The sequence below is a fragment of the Molothrus aeneus genome, chromosome 3 (assembly GCF_037042795.1).
Source record: "Molothrus aeneus isolate 106 chromosome 3, BPBGC_Maene_1.0, whole genome shotgun sequence".
Classification (NCBI taxonomy): Eukaryota; Metazoa; Chordata; class Aves; order Passeriformes; family Icteridae; genus Molothrus; species Molothrus aeneus.
In genome coordinates, this window is record NC_089648.1 from 82,109,308 (window position 1) to 82,125,184 (window position 15,877).

At 34.6% G+C, this 15,877-nt stretch overlaps 1 protein-coding gene across 2 annotated transcripts in view; it reads right to left on the reverse strand.

The window, feature by feature from the left end:
- Positions 1-227: 227 nt before the first annotated feature.
- Positions 228-15,877, reverse strand: part of SNTG2 (syntrophin gamma 2) — a 211,107-nt gene continuing 195,457 nt past the window's right edge. For both annotated transcript variants that reach the window (XM_066545865.1, XM_066545866.1), the window contains 3 exons: positions 9,270-9,362; positions 5,147-5,257; positions 228-413 (listed from right to left, as the gene is read on the reverse strand). In XM_066545865.1, the coding sequence (XP_066401962.1) occupies positions 282-413; positions 5,147-5,257; positions 9,270-9,362 (336 nt within the window). In that variant the 3' untranslated portion in view covers positions 228-281. The remainder of the gene's footprint in view (positions 414-5,146; positions 5,258-9,269; positions 9,363-15,877) is intronic.

Consider the following 15,877-nt stretch of genomic DNA (forward strand, 5'->3'; position numbering starts at 1 on the left):
GTAATAAGGGGTAGAATGTATCATCATGAGAGCAGAAATCAAAATGACTCTACAAATATTCACTTGGAATTTTAGATCAATGGTGAAGATAACAAGCTTTGACTTAGTATTTTTAAACTCATAGATTCAAAATATTTATCAGATTGTGAAAACTCTTAACATTACAGATAACACAACTAGAGCCTTTTTATAAAATCACCAAGTTGCAATATTGTGAATGAAATAACTACTTTGGTTAAGAAAATAATTTATTTTCCATAGTCACAACATTTAATCTAGTATCAGTTACTGTACATATATTTTCTTGCAACACTCTGACTGTCTATGAATACAGGATCCACAGATGCCACTTTTGCTGCTATAAAGGAGTGAATACAGTGTAAAACTGCCGTCAGATCCTGAAATTCAAGTTCCTGAAAGAAGTAAGAGAAAAAAAAGAAAAAAAATGAATTCAATTCAGATTTATAAACATTTCATATGAATAAAGAGTAGACTAGTTAGAAAACAATAATGGCCTTAACATGAAAATTGAATTTTTATAGGAAACTGTAAAATTAAAATTGTTAAGAATAAAATCTGTATATCCATACCTTGTTCATCTCTTGTGAATAACCTTTTGAATACTAATACACTCTTGTTTCTGGAAGATATACTCTACTTAGAGGTGGAAGACCAGCAGTAACACTAAATCTATGTTTTATGTGACAACAACACTACTTACTGCAGTTAATACTGCAAGGTCCCTATTTTTGGATTGTTTTCAAGAGTGGTGCCAATTTTGAAAGTTATTACAGAGCTGAAAAGCAAAATGTGTGGCACATAAGCACTCCTCATGCAGTTTAGCAGCTCGTCCACACCTCTTGTCTCTCACACCTTCACTGTCTTATGTTAGGTTTGTGCAGGGATGAGCAATCCTCTGGGATCATAAAACAGAAGCAGAGCTCTGGAGATGTTATCTTACAGGCCTCAGCTAGATGTGGCCACCTATGGTGGCATCAGAAAGGTGGGGCTCATCTGAGGCCTCATGCACCAGAAGCTTCTAGAAATGCAGCTTATAACAGTAGTATTTGATCAAGAAGTCCACTAATGGGGTAGGGCTGTGGAGCTTTGTGTCTGAAGGATGTTTGATGCCTGTTCTGGCTGCCTTTGCAATCCTGCAGCCTGCTAGTCAGGTGTAGATAATGAGGAGTAGTCACACATACCTAAGGATAAGCTGGGGTAAGGATTTGCTTACATGTTGATTACAAAAGGGAAAGGGGAAGAGGGGTTTAATTTGAATATATGGATTTAGTAAAAGATAAGGATGGCTTTCTGACTTGGGAAAATGTAGCTCTTGCATAGTCTGAAGACTGGGACACAATATGTCTCTTTGCTATCTTGAATATAGTTTTATAGATGGAAATGCAGCCTCTTTAGCTTTCGAATGCAATGTGAATTCTTCCTAGAAAAAAACACCAATGGCACTTCTTTCAAACAAATACATTGCTCTGATAGTTTATTTTTTTTTAAGTAACATTTGTCTCTGTAGTCAGTCAGGCAGATGAGTAACTGATCATTTTATTTGTGCTATACCACCTAACAGCACCCTTATGTTTGCTTTCCTTATCTGAGTTTGCTGCTTTTTTCTTTAATTGAGATTGTCAGTTTTTAAGGAGAATCTGTGCATGTCTAATATTTCAATAACCAAAGCTCTTTCAGTTTACTGTATGTACCACAATAAGTAGATTAAGTACAACAAAGGCACTGGAAGGAAGACACTGGGAGAAGAATACAAAAGATTGGATTAAAGCAGTGGGAGGACAAAACTGCAAAATTTCCTGCTGGTACTGAAAATACAAAAAATGAGCACAATGCACTGACCTCCTTCACTGCATATGCACAGCCAAGGAAGAAAAATATATGTTCTTATTTCATCCACCCACTAGGAGAGTTGGATTTATTACATGTCATAAAGAGCTTGACAGGCCTGTTGCATTATTACCATGCATGCAATTTTATTGAGAACTTCTGAGAGCTGTTGAATCACTGTTTGAACAAGACATGAGCCTTGACATCACATGAAAGGCAAATAATGGAGATGCTGACAGATAGTGTTATTGTGCCCTGTGCATTTCATGACTTTAGGGACACTGGTAAGTCTCAGTGTATGTTATTTGTTGACCAGAGCAGAACTGTTACCAGTTCTGGTATTGTTCAAGATATGTTTTCCAATCAGACTGACTTTTTTAATTGTTGTGGGGTTTTGCTGTTGTTGTTTGTTTGTTTCTTTGTTTGTTAGTTTGGTGTGGTTTGGGTTGGGGTTTTTTTCAGGTTAAAAGCCCAAATAAAGATATTCAGGTTTTAGCTGCAGACAACATCAAAGTCAAAATGGAAACCAAAATTCTAAATTTGATTCTGTATCTCAGCAAATATAGCAGGGCTTGGTTGCCATATCATGGATGAGAAGAATATGCAGGGTTCTTAAGTTATTTTCTTGTAATAGACAAGAAATTTATGAGACCAGCAACATCTAGCTGAGACTTCAGTATGGCTCACAGTACTCTATTGACCACAGTGGTTTCTTATCTTTCTTCAATAAATATTTAAGACTAAGTAAGATGAAAAGAAAAGAGAAATGCTCAATTCAAATAGGCTTGGTAAAAAAGGCATTTTTTTCAGATATATAGCTACAGTTTAGCAAAGGGAAATAAAGCATCAACACAAACATGGAAGTCTTAATCTTAGTTTTTTTCTTTTTTATGAGAAACCTTGACATTTTGGGTAAAGAATATCTACTATTACTAAGATTACTTGTAATTTCTCAGTACTAAAGGCAGGGTAAGTTCAGGGAAGTACTGAAGTGGTAAACTATAAGAAGTTGTAGGGAATATGAAGAACATGAAGGAGAAAAAACTGACAGGAATCTTTTCCTTATTATCTTCTTTCAACAGAAAACTTTTTAAATGGAGGAATGTACTGTTCACCTAAAACTAAAGTGCACAGGAAGAAGTATTTGGCTTAAGATTTAGAAGACAAAATAAGAGAAGAAACATCACATCTAGCTATTAAACAAGATACAAAAATAGAATTCCCAAATGTGATTTTTTTTTTTTTTTTACTCCCAAGAATTCATAATAATATAGAATTAAATATAGTTTGGAAAATTCTTCTGCAACCTTGACTCTCTGTTTTCCACCAAGGGAATGTAAGTCATCTGCATCAAGATTCTTTTGTGCATAGTGGCTCATTTACCCAGGAAAAATGAAACTTCTATTATTTGATAACATTTTTATTTCTTGTTACTGGCTACATTTCACCATATAGCACCATCTGGCCCTATGAAATCTCTTTCAGTGTAATAAGCAGAGGCAACTACTGGATTGTACCATGAGCATTAGTGCTGGGCATTTTCCAGCCAGCCTGTAACTCTCAAGTCTAAGAACTCATTCCAATTAGGTGGTGGGCATACAGTTGATGATATATACCAGTTATCTGAAATGGAGAGGCTGCACAGCTGTGTCCCAGTCCCATTAAATGTGAAATGCTAGTGGCTACATTGTACTTTGCAGAGGCGGTTGTAAAAGGTGTAATCACTGAAATTCTGATAAATCCTCAGCTACTCAGTATCAGCCTTTTCTTCTGGCCTTTAATGAGCTTATTCTGGGATCTTCCAATACTTGCAACACATATGTACTTTCGGGTACACAGATATTAAGAATTCTGTATGAACCAATCCTGTATCAACTTCCATCTGATACTTTCAAGGTGAATTTTGCCAACTACAAGATTTTCATTAGAGCTATGTAAAGGAATGATTTTTAGTGTTTTAACAAATCTGTCCCTTGAACAAAATTTACTGCAAAATTATAATAAGGATTCACCTATAATAATTTTACAGATAACCAAATTTTCATTAAAAATACTAAAATTTACAATTTTTCTATCAAAGAGTAAAATTGGGTAAAACCAATTAGAAGCAATCTAATTTGCCGAAAATAAAAAGAAAGCAAAATTTTAAAAATCAGATTGTTTACCACACCAGAAAGATGAATGATACAGTATTAAAGTAATAGAATTCCATTACAAGCAATGGAATTGCAGGCCTTGGCTAATCACACACAAGGACTATCTAAAGATTTAATGCACAGACATACACAAAGTAGTTTATGCATGAGTACAATCTTCCTGTCTGCCTGACCTGAAACAAGTTATGTAAGCTCTCAGCAACAGATGATCACATATAAAATGAAGACAGTAGTCCTGTTCTGTCTCCAAGGTCTACTGTGAGAAATGAAGTGGAAATGGCCTGCTACTAGATAAATTATTATACATTGTAACTTTTGTAACAGATATTATAATATCTTTTGCAGTAGAGCCAGGAGGGGCAACTCGGGTCAAGCTTGCTGATGAAATCCTGAATAATTTACTAATACAGATGTACAAAGAAAGATATATTGCATGTACTGTAACTGTAACTGTAACAGGCATCAAACATGCCTGTTCCTTTTACAAATAAGGAAGGTTATGGACTTCTTCCTTACAATTATTTTAAACATTAGAAGGATAGGTAACATATATCTTTTGTGTATGGTCAGTATAGAAAAATATTACTTTATAAGTGACTTTAACCTGTACAACTCCAGGTAAGAGTATTTGAAAACTTTCACAGGTTTTCAGATACTTTTCTCTTGTTTCACTGGCTTTTGTCAACCAAAACCCAGTTGTACCACAGTCTCATCTTCCTTTTCTATGTCATATCATGCCAAAGTTCTCCTCCTTCTTTTTAAAACCACATAGGTGAAAAACTGGTCTGGTTCTTTTATTCAACAGCAAGCTCAGGATCATTTTTTTTTACTTTATCTTTTTTGAACACAATTTTTAGACATTATAGCTACTATAGGTTGACAGAATAACTTCAGATAAACTATCTTTCTGAAAAAGTAAAATACTATCATAACACAACTTACTAACTGGCTTGTAGAAATAGTGCAATAAATCTATGGGTATTACATTGCTTCCATTTATTGTGGAGTTTCTAAAGAATTGGCAAAAAAAGATAAGCTGTGATGTATTCACCATGTCTATGTCCCAGTAAATAGGATTTCTGATGCTTTGACAGTAATTTTATGTCATCTTTAACTAAATTGAAAAAGAGGATGTTGCTTACCTTTGTCTCAATTTGTTTGGTGTCTATATTTTGAAAAAGCAGCTTTACTCTTGTTTTCCCATCATCTGATGAGCCTTTGAGCTGAGAGAATTTAAACCTCCACAGCACATTCTAAAGAAAAAGAAATTTGATTAAGGACTCTGCTACATGTTTTTACCTAGAACTATAGAAGGATGATCAATATTCATGTACTAAAATAAAGCACTACAGCAGTAATGTGGTGCATGGTAACAGGCTCTTTGCAAAGCAATTAAAATTAACACTTCTGTACCCTTTGTGAAAGCAAAATATGCAATATTAAAATTCATTAATTAAACTATTTTGAAATTCTCTGAGATATAAATGTTTCAATTGCCTACATCACATAAAGTTGGCGAAAGCTTCATTCCATAAAGATCCATGAGGACATTAGTATCAGTTTCTTTAGGAATACAATTCCATGCCATATCTTGATTTTTTTATTTCAGTTGGCTCATTTGCATAACGTAGATAATTGTGACTTACACAGATATTGCAAAGCTGAACTTACTTATGTGTGAAATGTAGTTTGAAGTTCTCAAAAAAGCTATAGAAATGCAAAAATATTATTATTGAGCATAGTCTCAGAAACCACAAAAATGTGTCCCTTCATTACATAATGCTTTGTAAAATATATGACTTCTAAGCTTCTTGGTCTCCCACAGGTTTATCCATGGCATCTTGGTAGTGCTGGCTAACTCTAGATTGACAGATATGCTTTGATATTTATGGAGATATTTTGTAAAAACAAAAATGGGGAAATTATTTTTGAAATCAAGGTTATTTTCTGTATTTATCTGAATGTTTTCTATTCATCACCTGAAAATGCATAATTAAAGAAAACCCCACAATGTAACCAACTTGCACCTGGACTTTCTGTTGATGTTTCCTTTAATACTTATAATCTTAATGAAAATTCTCTGCACATGTTGAAGTGTGCTTCAGTTCCTGGACACTGCTGAAGAAACACAATTTAAACACTTGGGAGCTTATTTCAAAAGCATACATGAAAAAAAGTTTGCTCTGTTCCATTTTCCAACATGCCTCTTCTCAAAATATTTTTGCTACGTAGACCACTGCTACCAGTGGGCTTTAGAACCCTATTCACAGTTTAAAATGGAATGTCCTATAAAAAAACCCTATCTCCTGGTTCCTTGCAGACATAAATGTCACTGAATTCTTAGAGAGATATAACAGATGAAGAAAAACTGAAGTACGCTACAGCACTGTGATGGTGCTTAAACTTTACATTCATGAACAGATTTTAACTGGGTCCAGAGGGCCTAATTATAGCACCTGAAAAGTGTTAAAAGCTTAAATGAGTTTGGCTCTAAACAGGATAGATGAATGTTTGCTATGTAATAACTGTTAAGGTGGAGATGAATCAAGAACTTAGGAGCAATTTAGTAAAAGTCAGCATTGCTGGAGTTATCATCTCTCTCAACAGTTGACACCGAGTGGGGAAGAGAAGCAGAGAGAGCTGGAAGATGGCAGAAAATAAATGCACACTTTGGGATCCCTTCATATTGGAGGAGCGGCTGGAGGCACAGGATGGGGAAGGTGACCCAACCAAGCTGACAAGATAAAAAGAATCTCTACAATGAGATAAAAAGCAGATGCAGGCTATAGAAGTAGCTCAGTGATGAGCCCAAAAAAGATAAAAGCTGAATGAATTAAGCCCATCAAGAGCCTGGAATAGAATATGCAGGAAAAGAAACTGTTCTAGAAAAATTCTTTAAAGATATTTTTCTTGTGCTGGAGAAATGAATGAGAATATGGGAGAGAAAAAGCCCTGCAGACACCATGGTCAGGGAAGAAGGGGAGGAGGTGCTGTTCCTGGAGGACCCACACTGGAGCAGTTCATGAAGAGCTGCAGCCCATGGGAAGGACTCATGCTGGATTCTGGAGGGGTGTCTCCTGTGAAAGGGACTCCATGCTGGAGTAGAAGAGTGTGAGAAGTTCTCCTCCTGAGGAGGAAGGAAGGACAGAGACAACATGTGGTAAACTCACTACAGCCCCCATTTCCAACCCACCTGTGCTGCTGGAGAGGAGGAGATAAAGAAAATTAGGAAGCAAAGAAGTGTGGGGTAAAAGGTGTTTTAAGATCTGGTTTTTATTTCTCATTATCGTACTCTGATTTGACTAGTAATAAATTAAACTGATTTGCCCAAGTGGAGTCTGTTTTGCCCACGATGGTCACTGGTGAGTGACTTCTCCCTGCCTTTATCTGGACTCACAAGCCTTTAGTTGTATTTCCTCTCATTTGCCTGACTCATGAGGAAGCCAGAGACAACCTCCACACTCCAAAGCAAAAAATTTATGTGCTTTTTATTTCAGCATTTGTAATAATAAGGCCCTTTTAAAACTGTTTTTCAAAGTGTAAAAAAGAATGCTTTTCAATGACTACATGAGCTGGTTACCCAAATTTGAGATCCAGATTTAGACTCATAGAGCAGACAGGGGACTGGCCTTTATTTTAATAATCCTCTTTGAACACCTGCTGGGGTGTAAGAGCATTTTTACATCAATAGAAGACTTTATTTTTTTTCATTAAATTTAAGAAAAAGATAGATTCTTCAAGAAAATTTCTGTGGACCTAATGAACAGTTAATTTCTTGACCACTTTAAGAATCTTTTTTGCATTGGCAGGAAATATTCTAAAATAGCTATGCATATGGGAAAACACAGTAAACTTCAGCTGACAATTATGGGAAGCAAGATCAACTGCACAAGTCGCCCATTACTGCCTCACTCAGGCTTGAGGATGCAGAGAACATCTCCATCTCTCACACAGATGAAGAATAGATGTACTTAAGCTCTCCAGAATTTTTACTGTTTGGCAATGGAATCAGTCTATCTGCTGATATTCTGTGTTTCGCCTTAGGTAGGCAACAATAAATCATCTAAATCCTCCTCATCATCAATACTGAAGGTAGGTACTGTGACACAAAGTCCTATCAATAGAGAAAGGTTATAATTTTAAAGATGAGAGTACATGCAATCATTCTTCACATTTAAAAGAAACCCTTTCTAAAGGATAGAGAGCTTACTTCTTACAGTTAATTTGTGATTACATGCAAAATATGATCAATTGTGTAAAAAGCAGGATTCCAAAATGCAGTATCACCTGAGGGAGAGAAGTGTATACAAAAATATGTTCTGAAATTTTATCCTGCTGCATGGGATGCACACTTAATTTATCTAAATTTTCATGCAGTTTTGGTCATTATTTCTCTGCACTAAGATTTCAATAGATTTGAAATCTGGGGGCATTTTGATCCCAAACCCACAGAATGCCAACATGCAAAAACTAGGTCCTGCATCAGTATTTCAAAAAGCAGTGTGTTCCCTCTTTTCTCAGAATGACTGACTGAATTTTTAAAAAAATATTTGAGAAGACCAACTTTCTACTGAACAGTTCTATTAATGCAGAAACATTTTTTGTATATTTGTTTTCTTCTACTATCAAAAAAATGTTAAAATCCACTTAGAATAATATACATTAAAGTACCACTAAGTTATACAGAAAATAGTAGCATTACAGACAGGTCTTGGAAGTTGGCATGTATCATTAACCATTCTCTGTAGGCACTTCCTATATAGCCACTGTTTTGCAAGATAAGTGCATGTAAACTTTTAGATTCTGACTTTGAAAAACATTTACCTTTATTCTGTTTATTTTAGACATGACCTAAATTTCTTATGATGGAAGAATAATTAATCCTATTTTATATTCATAGCTTCAAAACAAATAGAATCAGGTGACATTTCGTTTTTTTCATGACTTGTAATCTTTTATAAATCTTTAAGTTTCTTCGTTAAACCAAGTTCTCTGCTAAATATAATTTTCCTTTGCTTTTATTACTTGAAAAGGAAGTTACTTTTTTTATATCTTTCTTCAAAATGCATCTTTACATGCTATACAACTATAATCACCCCTTTGAAGTCCCAAACTGACTATATTTCAGTAGGGATAAATAAATAAATAGTACAGTATATTGGAGGAATAAATACTGGACATAAACATAAAGAAAATGCAATAGATGATAACTTCAATAACTATAAAACAATTCAGAGTTATATTTTCCTTTTCTTTTACTCTTACCTTCGTTTTACTGTCAAAACAGGTAAATCCTAGAGCAAAGTCGACTGTGAAACACAGGGTATCCCCTTGCCAACTGCACATATATGTTTTAGACTGAAAAAAAAAGGTATGATCTTTGAGAGGACAACCATCACTGTAAATTGTTGTATTCAAATAATATTTTATGCAGATATCTTTGGCTGGGAAGACACTCAGCTGACAACACTGGTACTGCTTTATATAACTCTGTTTGAAAATGGTCATAAATTTCTGGCTGTAAATCATTGTCACATCTGTCAGCTAGACATTAACTGAAGACCTTTTATATTTCAAGTCACTCTTCTACAAAATTAATATATTCTTGAAAACCAACCCTTGCAAAATGCAACACAGAACAAACAAAACCAGATCGGACTACTCTAAACTGCTTAGACCTGAACTATTAATGACTTCTGATATCACTTCCAGCAATTGTGAATGCAACAGTGCCTAAATGTTCAGTCATTGCAATCTAATTATAGAAATCTAATTATAGAAAAGCATTCTGCCTGCTTGACCTCTCCATCTGATTTAAACTTTGTAGAGAATCTTTCTATTTTACAACACTTTTTAATTTGGGTCTGGTGACATGCTGGCACAGCCCTATGCTAAAGTTAGTTAATGTAATTTCATAGTAAGACCTAATAGCTATCACATCTTGGTTAGCACTGATACCTGCCAGACACTGCTATCTATTCACCAATTCCATGATAAGCTTTCAGATTAGAAAGGAAAAAAAATTGTTTTATCAATAAAACTCAGAAGTTCTGGTTAAACTTGTGAATAAGCTTTACAGTAAAAAGTCAGTTAACTCTTTCCAGGCATTTTTAAGGCTCACTAACTTAGGTATGTGGCAGATTCTGGAAAGACATGAATGAGATTTGCTGTAATATGGAGCACCCTGGTGACATTCACTGTTGACAGCCATAATAGCAAAAAACCCATAATAGAAAATAACCTTCAGCACAAATAGGGATCAGATCCTGTCTCCAGGCTTTTCTTGCCACATCTTACCAAGCCATTTTTAAGATGATACCCTTGTGCCTTGTGAAATTTGGATTTTTTGTTTCTTCCAAGGAAGCATTACTTCACTGTCATTGATATATCATAAATCTCAATGTTGCCTCATGCTTAGACATTTGTTGACACAGAAGTGTTGTATCTGGATAATTTCTTTTAATTAAAAAAAAAAAAAAACAAAAACAAACCGAAATCCTTTTACATGCAAGAATTCCCTAGACGAGACTGAAAGCATTAATAAAACTTGCTTAAAATGCAAACTGCCATTTGAATTGGTTTTTTAAAAATTTTTAGTATAGTCTAAAACTTCTGGATGATTGTAAAGGTTTCCTCACTCCAGTATCAATAAAAAAAGTTAGTTATACTAAAATAAGCATTTTTGAGTTACAGTTATGACATTTTAAAAAGGATTTTGAAAGGGCTAGGAGTAATATCAGTTTAAAAGTGCAGATTAGTATTATAATCATCTCCACAATAATGGAGATGTATAATATTTCTGAATAAATTAATTTGCTCATTGGTGTTCAAAGATCATATTATTTGGCATTTAAAAATATTTCAGCGATTGATTTTCAATTAGAATGACATTTACATATCCTTACATTTCATTCAGTAATTAAAAGGTGGCATTAAGCACCAGCCATAACTTATTCTCCATTATTCTCCAATTAAAAAGGTCATACTAGCTGAGCTCTGACTGAGCAAAGCAATTTTTAAAACGAATAAAATTAGATTCCCCTAATGGGTAAGCATCAAATTGCTCAGCCACAAATGGTGAATACTAAAATGAACTATGCAGAAATAATGAGCTTGGAGTACTTTAAAAATATTCAATATTGGGAAATAATGGAACCAATTTTGAAATTATTCACAAATACTAGAGAAAAACATAATATGCTTCATTTTCACCGTTATTAAAAATATATACGTGTTTTGTACTTACAAAACTCACGGGGTTTTCTTTACAAAAGAATTAGTTTGTATTTTGCCATATAAATTTTAAATCCTACTCCTGGCATCTCCTCAGTGACTTTGAACAGATTCTCAGAAAGCTCTATGGTAAGAACCCTCATCTTGACTCATTGACTCTAGGACAGAGCCTTATTTCTTTCCATTTTGCACTTGGAATAAGCTTCCCATACACTTACAATTGTGATCACCCTTGGATATCTACAACAATTGTTTACAACAATTGTGGAAATTTAACATCAGAGGTCTAGGTTCAGGTGTCTTTAAGTGAATTTGGGGAAAAAAAAAAGCATTGAATATCAGCCAGCTTGCTAAATCAGTTTAAACAACAGAGAGAAGAAAAGGCCTCATAGTGCAATAGCTAAGAAAATTGTAGTGTACAACCTAGATCAATCATCTGATGTTTTCTGAGCAATGTAAAGATCCACAGAATATTATATTTGTGATAAAAGACAATAACAAAACTTTTACCTGTGTAAAGTTCAGGTATCAGCATCTCAATGCATATTCTTTTAACTCATAAAAAGATCATTAAGTTGATAATACCACTGTTCAAATACCAAAAGAACACTGTATCTGACTCATTTATGACAGAATTCCTCAGACATACTACCTGTTGCTGATCAGAAGCATGACTCTTGTCTATCTCTGGCTCTGTCATTTGTCCTCCAAAACCCTGAGAGGGCCTAATAGTTACAATGACCACACATGTACGCTCATTCTCATTCCCATAGACAGAGATTTCCCTGAAATAATTCAGCTTTGAACTATGCTTGGTGGTCAAGAAGCATCCAGGCATAGCACTTGTTCTATGTGGTCTATGTTGTCCATGGTCTAGTTAACAAGGGTGATGATCAGTCTGGTTGGACTTGATGATGTCACAGGTCCTTTTCACCAGTTTTTACAAAAGGACATGGGACAGTTTGCTTCAATACTCTAAAAGAAAGACTGACATAGTATTCTGTCTAACAGTAAAAGACATTACAAATATATACAATGACAAGCCAATTATTTCCAAAATCAGCTTTTATGTTTATGAGTTACTATGACTCTTTCCCTCATGGGAGAGAATGTGTTTGTAAATAGATCAGCTAACACAAAAAGAAGGGCTTTGAACTTGGTTTATGGGTGTCAGGAACACAAGACAAGAAGTGAGTAAACACTCAAACTGGAAAGTGAATGCATGGAAAGAGATAACAAGAGGGATTTATTTCCACCCAGAGAGGAGACCACCAATATACCTCAGATATGTGCGAGAGACAAAGCCTGAGGGACAAACAGAAAGAGGAATCTCTTCATGGGGAGTCACCAGGGTGTGATGAGGCTGAAGCACAAAGACTGGGTGGTAGCAAGCACCGCTGCAGCCCAGACACAGAGGTCTGGGGAAGGAAAGGCAGGAATAAAGAGGAACCCTCCTCTTCTTCAGTTTCCTTTGTGTTGGTGTCCTTGTCCCCTTTAAGCTGAAGTACGACGGCAGAAGGAAGCATGAAGGCCCCCTGGATCACAGGGAGGCCTTCTGATTTCTCCACACATGTGGGTCTCCCATGTAGGGTAACGCCATAAGTACATTTGGGTTCTTCTGGGACTGGGAAGTCCAAAAGCTTCTAAATAAATCATGATATGCAATAGATTTTTTGGCAATAGACTTTTGCTGGAATATGAGTTTATTGCAGTGCTTTGGATGGAGGGCTTAGATTTGCCTATGTTCTGCCACAGGCATCCAGTGTAGTATCTCTGGATTCTTTTTTGAAGACACAGAGTCCTTAATGTTACTTAATGATGTGGGATTGTATTCTGTCCAAGAAATAGGGGTTCAACTTGCTTTTGTTTTTCAGTAAAATTATTAAAAATCAAGATTAATAACAATAACTTTCAGTTGAGATAGCATATTCTGAGATCATCAGCAAAGATTCTTAGTAAAAAATACCATTTCACATAATTTTTTAAGAATCAGGGCACCAACCTTTTCAGTCAGTACTCTTTTTCCTAAGTTCATGACAGTAAGTTTTCTAAGGATTAAGTGAGACTGAGTGATGCTGCTCATCTAAGTGTAACACAGAAAAATGACACAGTGTATATTCATTTCAAAGGATATTACTTTTACAACTCTAATGCTGTTGGTCCAAATGTCTCATCAAATTTACAGTTTCAAAAATTCAGCTGGTGATTGGCTACATTGCAGTTAATTATTTTCTTGCATGAAGGAAGCCCTCATTTTGCTTTAACTACGGCACTGATATGCAATGTCTTTATTAATTTTGGACTCAGCCATGTTCTACTGAGCAGGAATTTTAGTGTTTTTAATCAGCCAAAATGCAGAAATAATACCTACCTTCTAATCTAAGTGAATACAAATTGGGCATGTACATGATTTTGTTTATTTTCCAAAAAGCAATTGGAAAGTTTGGCAGTACCATTACACTTTCCTGCTTGAACTACATATTTTCTCTGCTATGCCGTTAACTGCTTTATACATAAAGATATCCATTTCCTCTAAGATGAGCTGTAAGGGTTTATTACATGTAAATGGGAGCACAGACATTATTTCTCACTATACTCATGATATAGAATTTAACACACATTTTCTAAAACTAAATTCTAACCAGACAGGACAGCATTTAGGCAATAGCCATATTCATGCAGTGCACATACTGCATGCTGTATTCACTTACTCACTTTAAGTTAATGTGCTATGAAGCCAAAGAATTTATTTTTGGAGTAGAAGACTCCAGCATTGCCAATTTGAACTGATAAAATTTTAGCATCCTCCAAATATCACTTCTATTTGTTTCTTTTTACTTCTAAGACCAAATCTCTCACCACCTTACATTTAATATTTTTCGTCATCTTTCTGCCAATGTCAGTAAAAACTGGAAGGAACTTGGTGGACTTGTCAGAGGAACTTAAATGCATGAAAGACAGAAGGACCTAAATGATGTGTTATTTTTTTCTGCATTAGAAATAAAAATAATGTACACCAGCATTTAAGATACATTGACAGGAAGGGAAAAAATTGTTTGGAACACAGGTTCTTGCATTAAGACTTTATATGGCAGCTTTTAAAAAGCTTGTAAATCGTAGAGGAGTGACAGAAGTAAGGTGTCTTAATGCATCCCATGTATTTACAAAAATATAGAGTTTGGTAAAAGCTTTAATATGGGACCAGATATGTCAAAAAAGTATTTTTGAAAATTCCCCTTTTAGCATTAAAAAAATCCAAGCAGTATATGAAAATAAAGATAAGAGCAACCGGAGTTATTATGGTTGTACTGAGAAATATATATCAGCCCACACATAGAGAGAGTACTAGAAGGCAAAATTAAACCCCTTAATTCTGAACACAGCCTGCAAAACCTCCAAGAGTCTTTTTGCATAGAATGAATAGTGCTAAACTGAAATGTTTTTAAACCCTTTGAAATAGCAGAATCACTGAATTAAAAATGTAGATGCTCTGGCTTTCTCATATCTAAAAAAATGGGGTTTTAGCATAAAATATTCTATATATAGTCTTTTTTTTAAAAAAACAAAACTTTCAGACCATGTTTATAAAGTACACCAAAAGCATTGTTACTCTGAATTCACATTATACATGAGAAAATGAAACAACAATGAAATCCATCATTCACCAAAAGCATGAGAGTTTTCAGAAATTTCATCTAGAACAGACTCCCAAAGCTCAGTTGTATTCCTGTTCCATATAACAGTGAAAAAGAATCAGTGAAATAATTTCAGTGAGAGTGATCAAATGAATATAAGCTTCACTTAAAAACCATGGCAGATCCACTCATTTGCCCATACCTTTAAGGAATTAATCATGTCACAATTAAAAGGTTACAGAACTTTGATAATTATGGACAAATACAAAAAACCCACTTCATCTAAACAAATGAGATCTGATTTAAAATCTTGTATATTCCTTCAAGAGCTGCTGTTACTGCTGCCAAAGGAATTACATCTTAATATCCTAAAATGACTCTTTTTTGCATACCTTGCTTGTATTAGTATGAAAAGTGCATTCTTTTCTAAAAGATGGAACTGTAATCTGATGATTTCAAGAAGGTTATAGTTGTTTTTTTAAAACATTTATGCGCATTTGTGGTTCAGCATATATGTGTACAAGAGACATTCTGGCAGTAAAAGTAAGATTTTTCAAAGGAATCAAATGATGGCTCATTATATTTTCACTGAATTTTAAAGAAAGTTTCTATTTATTTCAGTAGAAGTGGGACTAGCTCAGTGCTTTAGAAAATAATACCTGGGTTTAATACATCCATGTTTTAAATGCTTACTTTCTTAGGATACTGCTCAACTTGAAACTTTTCCCTTTAGGTCATCTATTGAAATAACTATCTGATCTATTTGTAATTTTTAATTTTTAATGCTTATGACATTATAGCAGCTAACTGCCAAAATGGTTTGCTTAGAAGAGCGACTCATTGGACAGACTGTCTTTTCAGAAACTTTCAGCATCACTGAGATAAAGCATTAAACCAGCATTCAAATATTAGGATTACATTAATGTGGGATTTTAGGATTCAAATATTAAGATTACATGTACATGTGCGATTACATGTACAAATGAATTTTACTCCACAGGGAAT